At 38.8% G+C, this 19,995-nt stretch overlaps 1 protein-coding gene across 6 annotated transcripts in view; it reads left to right on the top strand.

Moving 5' to 3' along the window:
• The window catches only part of LOC5575043 (basement membrane-specific heparan sulfate proteoglycan core protein), a 422,529-nt gene that overhangs the window by 361,696 nt on the left and 40,838 nt on the right, over nt 1-19,995 (top strand). For all 6 annotated transcript variants that reach the window (XM_021849439.1, XM_021849441.1, XM_021849440.1 and 3 more), the window contains 6 exons: nt 1,350-2,411; nt 2,468-2,731; nt 2,819-2,984; nt 3,249-3,416; nt 18,558-18,700; nt 18,776-18,953. In XM_021849439.1, the coding sequence (XP_021705131.1) occupies nt 1,350-2,411; nt 2,468-2,731; nt 2,819-2,984; nt 3,249-3,416; nt 18,558-18,700; nt 18,776-18,953 (1,981 nt within the window). The remainder of the gene's footprint in view (nt 1-1,349; nt 2,412-2,467; nt 2,732-2,818; nt 2,985-3,248; nt 3,417-18,557; nt 18,701-18,775; nt 18,954-19,995) is intronic.

Raw genomic sequence — 19,995 nt, 5'->3', positions numbered from 1 at the left:
GTAATAAATCAAGCTGTCCGAAACTGGGGGACAGGAGGTGCTTAACGAAAACAGTAATTTGTACATATTTATTTCAATTATGATACAAAATACATTCATACTATCCAATTAGGATTATTTATTCGTATTCAAAATAGTTACTAAGTAGGCTCAGAATTAAGGCGATACGTCTTTTTTTTTAATATTTTCAAACTTTTCTTGTTTTTTTAAAAAGGCATGCATATTTCAAGGATATGTTATTCTACGCAAACATTATTCTCCATAATAGTTTTCTTTTCTACTAATACACCATCTTGATTGGATAATGATTTCTCAATTTTTCGACTTTGTCCGGTATTAGGTGCTGTCCGGTGCTGGGGGATCTCCCCCTACATTAATTGCTTGTAATATAATCTTACCATCATAATTACCGTTTATCTATCTATATAAATAAAAATGGAGTGGTGTTTGTGTGTCACGAAATAACTTGAGAACGGATCAATGGATTGACGTAAGTTTTTCACTGTTGCACACGACAAGAGATGCGACCTTCTCTTGAAGGAAAAATCTTGATATAATTGTGCTACAATTTTGATGTAATCCACTGATCAGGATAATAAATATAATTAACACGGTCGATACCTTCGTATGTAAGTCAACAAATTCATTTCTTATTTAGCTGTTTGAGGGGATCGACGGAGTAACAATGAGATATTATTTTTAGTTCCCGGCCAGTGGATTACAACAAAATTGTATCACAATTATAACAAGATTTATTACAAATAACAAATTTTGTTTTGTTTTTGTTAGATCACTTTGAGTTGATGGAAGAAATTATTATATAATTAAAACAAAATCAGTTTAATAACAAGGGTTGCTTCAAATGTGTTTCAATTGAAAACATAATTATAACACAATTTGTTACAAAAAATCTATGCACTTTTATGCCTGTAAAAAAAATCACATATTTTGTTATTAATCAGTTTTGGAAAATAACAAAAGTAATTATATTTTTGTTTGGTTTGAAACATAATGAGTTGCATTTTTGTTTAAACTATAACATATTTTGTTTCAACTTGGTCATTGTAGAGAAAATTGTGTTAGATTTTTGTTATTTTAAGTACTAACCGACCAAAATTAAATCATATTATCTCTCGTTATATGGATCACTGGTCGGGTATGGTCCAATGTATCGATGTCGAGTCATGGAACATCGACTCATGGAGCTTTCACTGTAGTTCGACTCATTTAAAGAGTCACTACTTGTCACTGGTGCATTTCAGAAGCCTAACTCCATAATAACTATGGAGATAAATTTCTAAATTTGAAAAAATTGAAACAAAAATATATAAACCAATATCTATTTCCAGGGTAACAAGATAAAACTACATCACTATAGAAACGATGGCAGTATTTCACTCATCAGTTCAAGCACGTACTCCGTTGCCGTTTTGGAGGACTTCTGGCAAAACTATGAAGATGGCAACAAAGCTTCGCGTCCTTATTTACTGATGGCGCTGGCCGATGTGACAGACATTTTTATCAAGGCCACTTACAATACCATTTCGAGTGAGGCAGCTCTGTCCCATGTTAGCTTAGATACTGCGGCAGATACAGACTACTATGGCACATCGACACGTGCCTGGCCCGTTGAGCAGTGCCAGTGCGCTGAAGGACACATTGGCCTGTCCTGTGAAAGTTGTGCCCCCGGTTATTACAAGGGTGATGGTCTATACCTTGGATTGTGCGAAAAGTGCGAATGTAACGATCATTCGGATGAATGTGATCCAGTCACTGGAGCTTGCTTGAACTGTCGACACAACACGTACGGCAACAACTGCGAATATTGTCGATCACCATATGTTGGTAATGCTACTGGAGGAACTCCACATGATTGTAGTCTCGGCACATCCGAACCTCAGTATGATTGCAAGCATTGCGATCTAAAGGGATCTACAGGCAGGTGTGATGGACAGTGCGAGTGTAAACGACTGGTCGAGGGATATCGCTGTGACCAATGTCGGGAAGGATCATTTGATTTAAACGCTAATAATCCAGATGGATGCCGGGAATGCTTCTGTTCAGGAGTAACTAAATCTTGCAGCAAATCACGTTTGTTCCGAGAAGATCTGCCCTTATTCATTTCCGGAGAAGATGACTTTGCTATCACAAATCGTGATGGTCATGTATTCAGTACTGACGGTTTTGATGTAGCTCCGCATAGGAATGAAATAAGCTACAACTTCAGAGACAGAAATACTTACTATTGGAGTATGCCTCCACGACTACTAGGCAGTCAAATTCTGTCGTATGGAGCAAACTTTAGCATCACACAATCCACCGTTGGCTCAGAGCCAATTCCTGACCAAGATATTATTCTTATAGGTAATGGATTGAAACTTTTCTGGTCTAGACCACACTATGAAGATGGGGTAAGTATGTTCCACATGGCATAGCAAAGGAAGTCTCGAATTAACATTTATTACAGACATACTCGGTTCCACTTTTGGAAAGTTATTGGACTGTGCTCGGACCTAGAAGTCCTTACAAGGCCAGTCGTAACGATCTGATGACGGTGCTCTCGAACCTTGATCAAATTTTAGTTAGAGCGACAGTGCGCGACTACACAACCAAGTCATCTATTAGTGACATTGCACTGGGAACCGCTGTGACAGCACACACTGACCAAGGACCTGCAGATGAAGTTGAGTTGTGTCGTTGTCCACCAGGATATCGCGGAACCAGTTGCGAAGTGAGTTCATTGAAAAATTCTAACTTGAAATGTCATATTTAGATGGCTTATAACGTATTCTTTTTTTCTGTACCGAACAAAATCTAGCTTTGTGATGACCTATTTTACAAAGATGTCTATGATCATTCGGCCGGTATTCATGGAGTGTGTAAGCCATGTCCCTGCGATAATGCTAAGTCGTGTGAAATGGACGGCCGAGGAAATGTGAGGTGCAATTGTCTTGAAAACTTCTATGGCGAATCCTGTGACAGCCGTAAGTATATCTTGAATTTGCCTTGAGTTAACTATGGTTTTGATTTGGATTTAACGAAAATAATTATGTAAAAGCACTGAATTAATCCATCGACATGTGTCATTACACGCACTAATTTTAGTCACATAAAGGCATATAAGTTCATTTGGTAAGACCTTTCTTTATTGTATTGAATAATTTGCATTATTTTTCTCTGTCAAAAACACTACTGCTTACATAAATATTTCAGTTCCATACATTCAACATCGCTCACTTATATTCTAGGCAAAACACCTCTCACAAGTCCTCGCAATACCACAGGTTATAAAGTCAATTGCACCGACTATGCGATTGTACTCTACAATAAAAATAACAGCTTCGATCAGTATCAGATACGCGATGACAAAGGCGTAGAAATTGGAATCATATATAAGATAAAGCGATCACACACAGGTTGTTGTTGCATTTCCATCTCATAAAAAGCTTTTTCCCTACTCTGCAAAAGTTTAAAGTTATCGCTAAATTGTGAATCGTCCTGTACAAATATCTGTCGACAATCCACCAAATTCTTGTACACACAATTCCTTATCAATAAAACCTAATGTAATGTTAGGCTCCCTTACAAAACCTGTTATCGATATTTGACTGCAAAATAGTTTCCCTATGACTGGGTTGTTCATTTCATTCTGCAAATTTCCCGGATTCGCAATGTTTTTTTACTACAATGTTATGGATTTTACTCCAGAGCATTTTATCCCGAACTTTGTTTTTACTACACAGAAAACCCTGACATCCTATGTGGCACCCATTCCAAACTGTCAGATTTTTTGTTAACTCTGAACATATTCCCATTGTAGAGCGATAAAGTATCGCCGTTTTGGAGTGGTCCGTTAATTACGTAAGGGTATATGGGGGGAGGGGAGTTTCAAGATTTCTTAAGCGCCGGCGTTGTCCAACCGATTAATTTTTTTTTCTGTGACGAATAACAAATTACTTCAATTTTTGTTTACTATTAAAAAAGTGATGTGAATACTATTGATTCTGAAATTAGAGATAGGTTGAATTTTCACAAAAAAAATGCATAAAAACAAAAAGAGATGTAACAGACAATATACATTTCGTATCATTTTAATCAGTGTCCTTAGTCTTTATCAATGAACTTCAGCTCCGTAAATTTCAGCAAAATATTGCTGAATGGGTTTGGTGTGTAGGCATGATAGTCCATGATCACCAGCTTTCAATGCGGTGTCCTCTCGATATAACCTGGTTCAACATCATATCGCCTTCTCCCTCTTGCATTAGAATTCTGTCAATGCTTCAATCATATCATAGGCGCATCCAACGAACCTCTGGTTCACTGTAACGCTTCCTTACAACAGTCGAAAGTCAACTTGCACTATTTAGGGAAACTCGGGGTAAAACTGACACCCTAAGCTTATTGATAAAATTTGTGTACTTTCGCTTGTTAAACAAACCTAAAATTGTTGTAGAATCACATATTGATTATAAATCTATCAATCCTTGAGATCGCTGGATGATATATTAAGGTTATATAGTGATTTAAATCAAATTGATATTTCATCATTTTTAGGTGAGACTATTGAGAGTGCGGGTAAGATCGACACCCTGTTGAGGTAAAACCGACACATCCACTTTGAGTAGAATTTATACGTTGTGAACATTACCATCACAATGCATATTCAAAAGAATGCTTTAACCATGACCTTCGACATTTATGACCCCTTCCTCCAAAAGATTAATCACATATTACGTAAATTATTGAGCAGAGGCCAAAGATCCACTAAATATGTATGTGTGAAAATTTCAAATGTTCCAATGAAGTTGTAGCGAATGATTGGTTGTGAAAAAAAATACTGTTTTATTTTAACAAAACAAAAAAGTGTAATTATATTTAGATAATAAAAACTGTCGAACCTCATGGTTTCTAAATAAACAATAAAATTGGTTTGTGTGAAAATATTTCAAATTCTATTAATTCATCAATTTTAAATGAGAAAAATTTCTTCAAGCTTTATCAAATAAGTTGTAACGTGATAACAATACTTAATGATAGCTTGTGGCAAATCATATAGTGTCATATTTTACATGTTAACAAGTTCGCCATCCGTGAACTTCGCTGGAATTTGAAAATAAAGACTCACATAAACTACAGAGATAGTTATCCGATTAGAAAGATTCCCTGAAGTTAGATTATGAAGCAAAGAAAGGTGTCGATTTTACCCCAAATGAAAGTGTCGATCTTACCCCGAGTGGACATTTATTTTTCAATAGCGTTTTCAGCTGTCAAAAAACCAAAATTTAATTTCTCTTTCATGTTGTATCAACGCAATAATAGTAAATGATGATGTAGACGCAGAACAAATAATGACATTTTAAAAATTTCACATGTGAAATAGTAGAAGAATAACAGCGATATATTGCAACTGCTGTTGCTTCTATGTTATCCAATATGATTTTGTTGTTTATTTTGGCAGTTTATTGGTAGCGTCAGTTGTAATGTCATTCGAAACACAACATTTCTCAAGTTAAGATAGAGCATGGTGGAAACTGCATGAAAATCTGCTCAAAACATGAAAAATCCAAGGGTGTCGAGCTTACCCACAGTGTCGGTTTTACCCTGATTTCCCCTACTCCCTAAAATTCTTTTGTATTTTTATACAATAATATAATTGAATAGTCCATTTCCTAGATGTCATAAAGATTGAGTGGAAATTGATTTTTTAGAGCATTTTGAAAAACATGACCGACGTAATTGTAATTTTTGCTGCTTTGTAAAATATATGGGGAAAGCCAAATTAAATTGTACTTAATTATTAAATGTGAGCAGACACTCGCACACATATTGCAGTAGTCTTAGTTTGAAGATTTATCTGTCTAGTTTTGGTAAATCTTAACCTGATCTTGCGCAAATCTACGCAACATAGGTTTTCTGTCGTTACCACAGAACAATCAATCGGCGATAACTTTTTGTTCTTCAATACTTTTGCACCATTTTTTCACAAGACCTCAAAAAACCTCTTTCATTTTTAGAATCTGTGTCAGTATTGATCAGTGGTCATATGTTTTTGAAGATATTCAAATGTTCCTTGGGGACCGACATTCCACATATAAAATTTATTTTACCGCCGTTTCGTTTTTAGTCAATTTATCAAAAAAAAAACTAAAACGCGGACTATGCCAAAAAATGCCAGATTAAGGAACTTCTTTGAAAAATAATACAAATCAGTTAAACTACAACAGTTGAAAAAAAATAAACACCGCTCTGTGAACCTTAATCATATAGCCTACAATAGGGTCCTAAAATGTTTAATAAAATCTTGTTTTTATTTAATAACATGAAAAAGCATGTTACTGCAACTATTTTAGCCATTTTTCCCGCTAAAATAACGGCCATATCATATTTAGACTTTAATTTAAAAATTGGGTCCATGAATGAACCTTGACACTTTTAATCATGTTTGACGTTCGCTTAATCGACAAAAACACCTATCTGTTATCTGGTTATTCCTATCTGACATTTTAGAAGAGACACGGAAAACAAAATACACCCAAAATTTGAGTTTATGCCAAGAGGTGTGAAAAAATTTAAGAAAAAAAATAAAAAAATGTGTTTTGGATTGGAACAAATGTGAAACGTTAAAAAATTGAGTAAACATGTGTTTCGGCCTAAACTTAAGCGTTTGGGACTAAAATTGGGACATTGCTTTAGGACCCTATTTTGCTGAACAAAAAAGGGGTACCCTTTTGATATGTGCCTTAGGGGCACCCTTTTGATATGTGCCTTAGGGTAAGATAAAAGGTCTCTCAAAATTCCAACTCAATAGGGTAACGACTGTTTATTTCGTTCTTAAATGCTAACAGTTAGCGCTAGCGGCAAAAAGTACAAGCAACAACCTTTCGAACACTCAGTTTCTTTCACTGACCGCCGCCCGAGCGACGACACTGTTGTTTGTATTCCACTCACTGATCAAGCGCATAGAAGAAACGGTCGGTAAACTATCAAAACGTATGGAAAACAATGAAAAACGTAAATTACTTGCAATTAGGAAACTGGATAAAAAAAAAAAGTGATCAGAAATCAAGTGTAAAGTGAATGCATAACTTTTTGTGTTTAGTTCATCTTCCGTGGTGCTTTCTTTGCTTCAAGATTTCGTTTTTACTACCACTGGAAAAGAGCCATCTATTGCCTTTTCAGTTTTGAATATCGCCCTATTGGTTGCGCCACCAGTTGGCGCATTCAATTCGAAGTTTGTAAGTGCGCATCGTACCTTCGTGCTGTGCGTACACGAATTCTCTCTGCTCTTGGAAGTTTTCTTAAAAACTACCTAAAGCAATAAAACAGTACTTTTCAGTGCTACACAAACAGTACTTTTCAGTGCTAAAATTAAAAACGGTACTTTTCAGTGCTACTTAAACAGTACTTTTCAGTACTATTTTTTCTACTATTGATCCCTTTACGATCCTTGTTTGGACCCGTGCCTTCGATTTTTCGTTGGACCCGTTGGCGAAAGCTAGCGGTGGTAATCCTTCTTGGACACCGTCTAGGGAAAAAACCTCTCGAAGGTCACGTCTTTCTCATTTATTAACTAAACATGGTATCAACAACTAACAAAAGGAAGGGTGAATCTCTGAATTCACTACTTCCTTCCAAAAAAGTGGGTTTTAAAACTGTCACTACACGTGGCAAGAATGGAAGAAAGGACGCTTCCCCGGAATGCGAAGTTTCTTCCAAGGGTGAAATGAATAATTGTATTGAAATGAGCAATCAGTTCGATGCTCTAGACAAATTTTCCGAAACCCAAATCGAAGCAGCCTCTAGCCCAGGCTCTTTGATTCAAGTGAGGAAGCAAAGAGTGCCGCCTATCGTGGTCAGTTGTTCCGAATTTGGGGGATTTAGGCAGGAGATCTTGAACTCCATTAGGGGAATCAAGGTTTCCTTCCAAATCGCAAAGAAAGGAGACTGTCGCGTTTTGCCGGAAACTCTTAAAGATCGCGAACTTCTTCTCAGATATCTTGAAGAGAAGAAGCACAAATTTTTTACTTATGACGACAAAACTGAACGTTTGTTCAAAGTCGTCTTGAAAGGTCTCTCAAGTGACTATAAGTCACCTGAAGAGATCAAAAATGGAATAAATGATTTACTTGGATTTTCCCCAGTCCAAGTAATCATTATGAAAAAGAGAACCCAATCTGGCATTGTTCGGAAAGGGCTTTCTCAAGAATATTATTTAGTTCACTTTAACAAAAAAGAACTAAATAATATTAAAGCTTTAGAAAAAGCTAAACTTATGTTCGATGTCCGTGTGACGTGGGAACATTTCCAGAAACCTGGAGGAAATTACCAGAACCCCACTCAGTGCCGTCGGTGCCAAAAGTGGGGTCATGGTACAAAAAATTGTCGCATGGATGCTAAATGCATGATTTGCGGAGGTTCTTCTCACGCTAAGGACGACTGTCCTGTGAAAGAAGATACCAAAAAATTTCAATGCGCCAATTGCAAGGGCCCTCACAAAGCTAACTTTTGGGAATGCATTTCACGCAAAAGAGTCGTTGAGGCTCGTGCCAAGCAGATGAAGGATAATATCCGTTACGATAACGGTCGTTTCCGGAATTTGCCTGGTAGAGTATCGAACAATGCTCATTTTTCAGTTAACGATCGCTTGATTAGGAATCATACCCACCAGGAATATCATAATCATGCTCATTCACAAACAAATTTTAATCCGTCGGGTAGCCGTTCGAATCTTTCAATTTCGAATGTATCTACCCACGGTAAATCCTTTGCCGATATCGTAGCAGGTAATTTGAACTCTTCCCCTGTTCGTTCCATGAGTACCCATTCTACTTGTTTCAAATCAAATGGAAAAAACCCTACCGCCACAGGTAACTCCTACCCCGCTTCTTCGTCTACCGAAAATTCCAATGGGAAATCATCAGATGATATGTCTGCCTCTGATTTTAATTTTCTAACTGAACAATTGAATCTAATGATTGATGCAATGTTCAAAGCCACCACTATGACTGAAGCAGTCCAAGTAGGTGTAAAATTTACAAATAAAATTGTTATTGGATTACGTTTTTCTAATGGATCCAAATAATAATTTAAATATTTTAAATTGGAATGCTCGTTCTCTGAATGGTAAAGAGGACGAGCTGTTTAATTTTCTTACAGCTAATAACGTGCATATAGCAGTTATTACCGAAACTTATTTAAAACCTGGATCCAAATTTAAAAAAGATCCTAACTTTTTTGTTTATCGTAATGATCGACTTGATGGGGCATGTGGGGGAGTTGCAATCATCATTCATAGGCGTATAAAACATCAACTGTTTTCGTCATTTGAAACTAAAGTTTTTGAAACTTTAGGTGTTTCTGTTGAAACACAGTTTGGTAAATATACTTTCATAGCTGCCTATTTGCCTTTTCAATGCTCTGGACAGCAAGTTAATTGGCTTCAAACTGACTTGCGAAAATTAACTCGCAATAAGTCAAAATTTTTTGTCATTGGTGACTTTAATGCCAAACATCGGTCATGGAATAATTCTCAAAGTAATTCCAACGGCAGAATTTTATTTGATGAGTGCTCTTCAGGATATTTCTCAATTCAATACCCTGATAGCCCTACATGTTTTTCCTCTTCTAGAAATCCATCTACGATTGACTTGGTCTTAACCGACTCTAGTCATCTTTGTAGCCAATTAGTTACTCATGCTGATTTTGATTCTGATCATGTCCCTGTTACATTTCAAATATCGCATGAAGCGATTCTCAATCCTATCAGCTCCACTTTCAATTATTTACGAGCCGACTGGAATATATATGAAACGTATGTTGACTCTAATCTTGATGTTAACATTTCTTTAGAAACTAAAATTGATATTGACAATGCTCTTGAAACTTTAACAAATTCCATTGTTGAAGCCAGAAACATTGCAATTCCAAAATGTGAAGTAAAATTTGAATCCGTGATTATAGACGATGATCTTAAACTCTTGATCCGTCTTAAAAACGTGAGGAGAAGGCAATTTCAACGCACTCGTGATCCTGCTATGAAAATTATATGGCAGGATTTGCAGAAAGAAATCAAGAAACGTTTTGCAGATTTAAGAAACAAAAATTTTGAAAATAAAATTTCTCAATTGGACCCCGGCTCTAAGCCCTTTTGGAAATTATCTAAAATCTTGAAAAAACCTCAGAAGCCTATACCGGCATTGAAAGAGGAAAACAAATTATTACTAACTAATTGCGAAAAAGCTCAAAAACTTGCTATGCAGTTTGAAAGTGCGCACAATTTTAATTTAGGACTTACTAGTCCAATTGAAAATGAAGTTACTCAGGAGTTCGAAAATATTCTCAATCAAGAGAACGTTTTCGAAAATGCCTGGGAGACTGATTTGGAAGAAGTGAGAACTATTATTAAAAAATTCAAAAATATGAAAGCTCCTGGCGATGATGGAATTTTCTACATCCTCATCAAGAAACTTCCAGAAAGTAGCTTATCATTTTTAGTTGATATATTTAACAAATTTTTTCAATTAACATATTTTCCTGACAAATGGAAAAATGCTAAGGTTGTTCCAATTTTAAAACCAGACAAAAATCCTGCAGAAGCTTCTAGCTATCGTCCAATCAGTTTGCTTTCCTCCATCAGTAAACTTTTTGAAAAGGTTATTTTGAACAGAATGATGGCCCACATCAACGAAAATTCAATTTTTGCCAATGAACAGTTCGGATTCCGCCATGGACATTCGACCACTCATCAACTTTTACGTGTAACAAATTTGATCCGTTCCAACAAATCTGAAGGCTACTCTACTGGTCTTGTTCTTCTAGACATAGAAAAAGCATTCGACAGTGTTTGGCATGAAGGGTTGATTGTAAAATTGAAAAATTTTAATTTTCCAACATACATTGTTAGAATAATTCAAAGTTATCTGTCAAATCGTACACTTCAGGTTAATTATCAGAACTCCAGATCTGAAAGACTTCCTGTAAGAGCTGGTGTTCCCCAAGGCAGCATTTTGGGACCAATATTATACAATATTTTCACATCTGACTTACCTGAGTTACCTCAGGGATGTCAAAAATCTTTGTTTGCGGATGACACAGGCCTCTCCGGCAAAGGACGAAGCCTGCGTGTCATCTGTAGTCGATTGCAAAAAAGTTTGGATATTTTTTCTTCATACTTGCAAAAATGGAAGATTTCTCCTAATGCTTCCAAAACTCAACTAATAATATTCCCACATAAACCAAAAGCTCTTTATTTGAAACCTTCAAGTAGACATGTTGTCACGATGAGAGGGGTTCCAATAAATTGGTCAGATGAAGTTAAGTATCTAGGACTCATGCTAGATAAGAATTTAACTTTCAAAAATCACATTGAGGGCATTCTAGCCAAATGTAACAAATATGTAAAATGTCTCTATCCCCTTATTAATAGAAAATCAAAACTTTGTCTTAAGAACAAGCTTTTGATATTCAAACAAATTTTCAGGCCAGCCATGTTGTATGCTGTACCAATATGGACTAGCTGTTGTAATACCAGGAAGAAAGCTCTGCAGAGAATTCAAAATAAAATTTTGAAAATGATTCTGAGGCTTCCTCCCTGGTATAGTACCAATGAGTTACATAGGATATCCAATGTTGAAACATTGGAACAAATGTCAAATAAAATAATCAATAATTTCAGGCAAAAATCGTTACAATCTTCTATTGCCACGATTAATGCGTTATATGTTTAGGTTAAGTTAGGTTAAGTATATTAAAAACTTTTTTTTTTTCTCTTATAAGCAGGTGAAATCAACTCACCTGTAAAAAATCTGAACTGCTACGGCAAATGAAATGTAATATGTTGTTAACAAAATGTTAATAAAATCTTATATTTGTTTTACCAAATTAGGATGATAGTGTTGTCTAATAACACAGAACACCTAGATATAAGAAATAATGAATGTAATGTTTGGAATGATACTAATAAAGAAATTAAAAAAAAAAAAAAAAATTCGAAGTTTGTATGGGATATTCGTTTCAGATAAATTGACCCTTTGTCACTGTTTCGTTCTGTATACTAGTTGATCGTGTTCAATTGGGCCCAGAAAGGCAAATACACTAGATGATACCCTAATGAACATAATTTCAGAAGCTTGTATCTGGATTTAAGCTCATTTTCATCAACATTTCAGTAGTTGAAATTTAGGCAACGTTTTTTTTTTTTTTTGTTTTTTACAAGGGGGAAATCTGCAAACAGATCCCCTGAGAAGATAACTCAGGGAATGCGGGGATGACGCACCAACGACGACCCGCTAAAACCAGCCTATGCACTGTGCATGAGCAATTCATTTAGAATTGCTCAAGTGGTGAACAGTGCATCGACATGACCCTTGGACTCAGACCCTCATCTCCCCGGAACCACCTTACGGTATTTCTTCGGGAAGGGACCAGTGCATATAGCACAACACGTGTAGCAGAAGTAGCCTAGGCAAACTGCTTCTCCTAGCCGACTTAAACAATGTTACAAGGGACCAGCCTCGGCAGGGCTAATCCTCTGCAGCCAACTCTTGGTCGGCGCGCCATAGACGCTGCAATTCTAACATAATGTGAGTGACAGCCGTAGTTACTGCATTCCAGCACTCGGCATCCGCACACATTCTCTCTATAATATTGTCGGGGGACGTGTCCCCTCCGCATGTAGTGAGCATGCGACCTCTCACAACAATGAAACGGGGGCAATCGAACACGACATGCTCCGCTGTTTCCTCTACACCAGCACAATTGGGGCACGCAGGAGATTCTGAGTGCCCGAACCTATGCAGGTACTGTCTATAGCAACCATGTCCTGACAGAAACTGCGTCAGGTGGAAGTTCACTTCCCCATGGCTTCTACCATACCAATCTGACACATTTGGTATTAGTCGATGGGTCCATCTACCCTTAGTGGAGTTATCCCATTCCTGCTGCCAGCTTCTGAGCGTTTCCTCTTTACACGTGTCGCGGACTCCTCTGGTACCCCTTTGGTTGAAGCATTGAACATCTTCCTTGATGATGAGCCCGATGGGCGTCATCCCGGCTATGATGCACACGGCCTCTTTAGATACCGTCCGGTATGCACTTGCTACTCTTAAGCACATTATCCTGTACGTGCTTTCCAACCGCTTTAGGTTTCTGTTCGTTCTAAGCGCTTTTGACCAGATTGGTCCTCCATACCTTAGTATGGATAGCGCCACGCTTGCCAGCAGCTTGCGTTTGCTGGCAATTACAGCAGAGCTGTTAGACATCATCCTCGAAAGCGCCGCTATAGCCGTAGATGCCCTTTTACAGGCATATTCAACGTGGCTAGCGAAGCTCAGCTTGTCATCGATCATTACCCCAAGATACCTAAGGGATCGCTTGGACTCTATGGTGCAATCAACTACCGAGATAAGCGCCCGTTGCTCGGACTTGCGGTTGTTGACCACCACCACCTCAGTCTTGTGACGGGCCAGTCCTAGTTTCCTAGACTTCATCCATTCCTCAACCAGGGAAATAGAGTGCGCTGCTGTCAACTCTACTTCCTCCATCGATTCACCATAGACCACTAGGGTGATATCGTCGGCGAAGCCAACAATCTTAACACCCGTCGGAAGGGGCAGCCTCAGTACGTCATCGTACATCGCATTCCATAACAGCGGGCCCAGGATTGAACCTTGAGGTACTCCCGCGGTAATTCGAACGCTTTTCTGCCCCTCCTCTGTGTCATACAGTAGAATCCTACCATCAAAATAGCTTTCTAGAAGCTTACACAACTGCACCGGTACCTTGAGGCGGTGAAGCGCGTGTGCTATTGCTTCCCAGCTTGCGCTGTTGAACGCATTCTTCACATCCAGAGTGACAACCGCGCAGTAACGGATGCCGCTCCTTTTATGCTCGATTGCCACCTCAGCTGTTTGAACGACCGACTGGATGGCGTCCAGAGTAGATTTACCTTTTCTGAATCCAAACTGGTTGTTGGACAGGCCGTCCGCACTCTCCGTATACGGTACTAGTCTGTTGAGAATCAACCTCTCCAATAACTTGCCCGTCGTATCTAGTAGACAGATAGGTCTATACGCCGACGGGTCACCTGGTGGTTTCCCCGCCTTTGGTAGTAGCACCAATTTCTGTCGCTTCCATACATCCGGGAAGATTCCTTGATCAATGCAGCGTTGCATCGTGGTTCTGAACATGTCCGGATCCGTGTTCACTGCCGCTTTTAAGGCAACATTCGGGATACCATCGGGTCCCGGTGCCTTGTTTGACGCGAATGATTTCACGACTTCTGCCAGCTCTTCGTTCGTCACTCTCGCCACTTCTTCTCCTTCATCTGCCGCATACGGCGCTGGGGGCCATGGGCTTATGGGATGGTGCGGGAAGAGTACATCGATTATCGATCGCAGCAACTCGGGCGATTTCTCTTGGGGCGCTATGGCTCCTTTGGTCTTAGCCATTACCACTCTGTAGGCGTCACCCCATGGACTAGAATTGGCACTCTCGCATAGACTTTCAAAGCATGCCCGTTTTCGACTCTTGATTTCCTTTTTGAGAGCCAACTTTGCCTCTCTGAATGCTGCACCGCGTTCCTCTCTTTGTGCTTCTGTGCGTGCGCGTTGCATTCTTCGTCTAGCCCGAAGGCAGATTGCTCGAAGATTTGCAATTGATTCGCACCACCAATACACTGGCGGCCTGTTCTCTCTAGGAGGGGCTTTTCTCGGCATGGAAGCATCACACGCTCGTGATATCATAGCAACTAGCTCTTCACCGTTTAGGTCCAGAGTGTTTCGTTCGCGCCTCAGGGCTTCAGTGAATACTTCGACGTCGAAGCGCGCTGTTTTCCATCCTCGGGCTTGGGTCGAGTTACATCGCGCTGCCTTCTGCCCGCCTGGTATTATACTATAGCGAATCGATTGATGATCGCTATGAGTATAACCGTCATCAACGCGCCAGTTCATGGTACCTAAAAGGTTAGGACTACAAAACGTCACGTCGATGATCGATTCTGCACCATTTCTGCGGAAGGTACTCACTGTACCCACATTTGCCAACTCTACATTTAATGCGGCCAGGGATTCCAACAATAGCTGGCCTCTTTGATTGGTGCAGCGGCTACCCCACTCCACTGCCCATGCATTAAAGTCGCCAGCTATCACTACTGGCTGCCGATTAGCTAGTTCGGCCATCATCCTGTCAACCATGTGGGAAAATTCCTCAATCGACCACCTTGGGGGCGCGTAACAACTGCAATAGAACACGCCGTTGATTTTTGCTATCGCAAAACCGTCATTTGAGCTAGAGACTACTTCTTGGATTGGGTATCGTCCTGTCGTCCCTATAGCTGCCAGCTGTTGAGACCTATCCGCCACCCAGTTCCCGTTGTTGGCTGGTATGCGGTATGGGTCCGATAATAACACCACGTCAGTCTTGGTTTCCGAGACTGACTGCCAAAGCAGCTGCTGGGCTGCATCACAGTGGTTTAAATTTAACTGTGTTACTTCCGTTTTGGCTGCTTTGATACTCCGCTTGTGCCCGGACATTTGGGTCCGCCCGTTAAGTGTCCGTTGTCTGCTCTGTCGACACATATTAGGCACTTAGCGATTTGCTTACAATCGCTTGCCCTATGGCCTTCCGCGCCGCATTTTCTGCACATCTTACTTCTGTCGGGACCATTGCAATTCCACGACTTATGGCCCTTCCCGAAACACTTGAAGCAAACTTCAGGAGGCTGTTGTATGCTCAGCCGGCAAACAGACCAGCCTACCTTGAGTATGCCCAAGTTCTTCGCTTTGTTGGCCTCTGCGACCGGCAGCCTGATCGCCGCCACCTGGGTGCCCTGCGGGCCCTTTCTAAGGTGGATGGCCTTACTGGCTACGTCGATGTCACACTGCTCTTTGAGGGCAGCTGAGACCTCCGCTGCATCGGTGACCTCATCCAGATTTTTACACTGGCAACGTACAATCACACATATGCATGAGCAGTATTGCAATGTAGATCTGCTTCGGATAGGTAAAACACCAACTTTATCAAATTTAATCATGATACAACCTTCCACAATATTGTTTGCTATGGTATCAAGTAGTGTTTTCGACATGCTGGGCTCAATTGAACGCGATCAACAATTTTCCTGAACAAAACAGTAGATGGTGTACTGTGCCAGTCATATTTTCTCCAAATCCAAGGTGCAAGGGCAAAGTACGCTGTGTAGCACACCTGATCCGCTGTTCAGCGCACTATGCCCGACGTTAGGTTCGACGTGTCGATGGTTTCGGCTTTCAACTGGAGACGCGATATTGAATTCGCAGCACCAATCTGGAGTTTGCTGGTTGGACTTCCGAAGCGAAATTTTAAACGAACTAACTGTCACTTAAAAGTAGATGGAGAACCTTGTACCTTTTAATTCCGCCCCTAAAGCTTATCTTTGACAGATACGCGTATTTCGACTACCACTTGCAGGCTTCTTCAGTGTCAGCTACTCGTATCCACTAGTAGAAAAATACACACCAAATTTATATCACAAAATGCCCAAAACAGAGCTAGTTGTAATAGAGGAAAATCACAAATGTTCATGTTCAACCTAGCACTAATTTTCGACCCATTCATACGATTTAAGAAAATTGACACAGATTTCTTGTAGGTCGAAAATTTGTGCTTTTCCCCTTCACTTAAAAATAGCAGTTTTTCGCAAAACTATGCTGAAAACGTTAAAATTTGATGGCTTTTATCGCACAATCAGAAAAATTTCGCTAAATTTAGAGATAATACGGATATTCGGCAATTGGCGAAATTTCTCAAATATTATATGACTTCAGCCAACTCTTCATAACTTGATATTGGAGGGCCACCAAGTTAGGGAGGTATCGAGTTATAGAACACAAAACCAGTGCAACGGCGATGCAAGGGACTATCGAGTTAGCCATAAAAATCAACTTTTACTATGGACTAATGCACGAGTTCACAAATTTGACGTTTGAGCGGTGCCGAATTCACTCGTTGCCATGGTCACGTAAATATCACGGCACCGCTCAAACGTCAGATAGAGAACTCGTGCATCGGTCCAGGGTTATATAACTCGATATCGAGATACAGAATATCGCATAAGAAAAGTTGACTGTATTTTTATTTTGTTCTTTATGCAATGAAAGATTGACCGAAAATTCAGTTTTTACGTCTGAAAACAACAAATAGCCATAATTTTTCCAAATTTCAATCGATTTCTATAATATTTGGAGTGAAAGTCTCTTACTTGAATAGCATTTTCATTTATAATATTTGTTCTGAATTGTGCTAGAAATCCGAAAAAGAAGCCCTCGCTCCACTCGATCGTTTATCCACGTTAACTCAATTGATAATTGTTGGATATTGGAGGTCATACTTAAAAATTTAATACAGCATTAGTTATAATTTTTTAGGGATGTACCAAACAAATGGGAAAAATATCTAACTGATCCTAAGCACAACAATTTCTTTAATAACACAAAAGACAACTAGCAATTCGTGGATGGTTAAATTTTCAAGCGATCCTGTTATTCTAGTATAATGAGCCCAAAAATATACTTCCCTTATTTTATTAATTGTAAATGCTCAAAATGGTGTAAGTGATAAAACCCTAGTTATGGGAAAATCTTTGAAGTTTTTACAGCAATTTTGCATTCAATAAAAAGTGTATGGAAATCAAAAAACAAGTCAACCTTCTACTAATTATGTTATTTTTTCTGTTCGACACAAAAATCACGTAAGAAGCGTTGAAATGCTTGAAAACAGTAGATTTGATGGTGTACTTTTAATTCAAAACCGACCAAAATGGCACTTACACCTTTTTGCGTTTGGGCCTCGCATATCAAGCGTGTTCAAGAATAAGGGCGTAAGTCGCATGATCGATTTTTCTTTATTGATCCTCTCTTCTGTGAATAAAGGTGACAAGATGCGGGTTTGTCAGCATTTTTTCACCTCAGGACGCAAGATTGCATTGCTGCCTAGCGTCCTAAGGTGAAAAAATGGTAACAAACCCGCTTATTGTCACCTTTATGTACAGAAGAGAGGATCGATAAAGAGAAATCGACCTCTTATTCTAGAACACGCTCGATATGTGAACTTAACATGAAAAATGCATCCCGAGTAATAATTTTGATTTATTTTAAATTTCGTAGTGCAATTTATGGTTTTATGTCAGTTATAAGACCATGACAAAACTTGAAATTTGACTTGGGAAGGCCTCTGCCAAAAATACAATTATTTACACATTAACAATATTCTCCTAGCTTTCATATGTATGTTTTTTTCCTATTAACTTGGGATTCTGGAAGCTTCACAAAATATCTATCTATAAGATTCAATCACACATCCTAACTATAATTTCCTGAACAACTTGTGTTGAAACAATAACTTGCTAACAATAGCTAACAGCTAATACAAGTATTTAGAATATTAATCCGACTGATCCACTTGTGCTAATATAATCATATAAGAAGCTTGTCAAGTTTGTAATCATAGAATATACATTACGGAAATAAATTAAGCTGAAAGTCTGTCGTTCTTTAATGCTGTCCATTGTTTATTGCAATCAGGACATCCCGATGGTGGAGCCCCACCTCCACGTCCAACACCATCACCTATTATAGAAGTAGTAGTGGCTTCTCCGACTATCCAAATCGTAGAAGTCGGACGCAACTTGCGCCTAGGGTGTACTGCACGTTACACGGTTTCCAAGGTAAGAATAGAAAATTTAACGATGTTATATAATCCGATATAATGTTTGTAATAATATTGGTTTTCGTTACTCTAGCAACCGATTGAAGTACGATGGGACAGGCAAAACGGACGAATGCCCGACCGAGCTTACACTGAAAGGGGTGGCACGCTCATAATCACCAACGTTCAAATCTCGGATAGCGGCGTGTACGTATGTCAAGCGGGAAGTGGTCCAGACACAGCTTACCAACAGGTTACAGTTACTGTCGAAGGTGGGTTAAAAGTATTTTTACTTGGAGTAATTTGATTTATAATTGGTCGGTGTACATACGGACCGGACTAGATGATATTTTGGCGTTCTAAATATGCATTAAGATGAAACAGTTTGGAATCCAACTTCTAGGATTGCATTAAAACTAAAAAGACATTAATCTCGCGAAAAAAGCATCCAACAACAGTGCACTTTTTATTTTTGCTCTATGCACTAGCAGAAAGCTTGGAATAAGAAGATCAGGAACGTTTGCCTACTATTTATTTCTTTTTTTAGTGCCTTTGAGAACGTGAGTAATAGCACAAGTCGGCCATTTTAACGGCCTGCTTTGGATCCCGAGATGTTTTATCTTAAGGACTTCATCAGTTATTCCATTGTTTTTAATAATCAAATAGATAAGTTCCAAAATTACTGCAAATAATGCAAATATTTCGATATTTCTAATGCCAGGAGTACGTTTTCCAGATACTATTAAAACAGTTGGTCAATACTATTAAAAACGCTGGAGCTACTAAAAACCAACCCGGTGCTAGGCGGCCATGTTTCAAGAGCAACAACGTACATTGGCCTAATCATATTAGGGAATTTTTCCTCCAATACTAAAATATGTTTCTAGCTAATCTCATCAACTCAAATTGACTTGCTGTACTACAATTCAATAGTTTGCAACCGTTTATTTGTTCGAATAACTGTTTTTTTGCGGGAAAATTTTTTTGTTCGGAGAAAAAGATTTCGCCATCATCGATTGTTATTCCTCAAACGGTTATTTGTTTACACACATTGAGCTGTCAGTGGGAACCACTTTCCAGTGGGTACCATAGATATTTGCTCGTTATTTTTCAATGGGATTGTATGGGCGGTGTCAGGAGGCTGCTAAAAACACTTAATCCAGTCTAACTGAACAATTTCCAATTCGTCAAATTGAAAAAAAAACCGAACCCGAACATTTCAGAGTGCCAACAAACGCATGAATAAATTAGAAATCGGTCGATATTAAATTTAATATATAAGCGATATATAAATACAATTAGTTATATTGAAAT

The sequence above is a fragment of the Aedes aegypti genome, chromosome 3, assembly GCF_002204515.2.
Source record: "Aedes aegypti strain LVP_AGWG chromosome 3, AaegL5.0 Primary Assembly, whole genome shotgun sequence".
NCBI lineage: Eukaryota > Metazoa > Arthropoda > Insecta > Diptera > Culicidae > Aedes > Aedes aegypti.
Note: the sequence above shows the minus strand (reverse complement) of the source record. Positions and strands in the feature narration are given on the sequence as shown.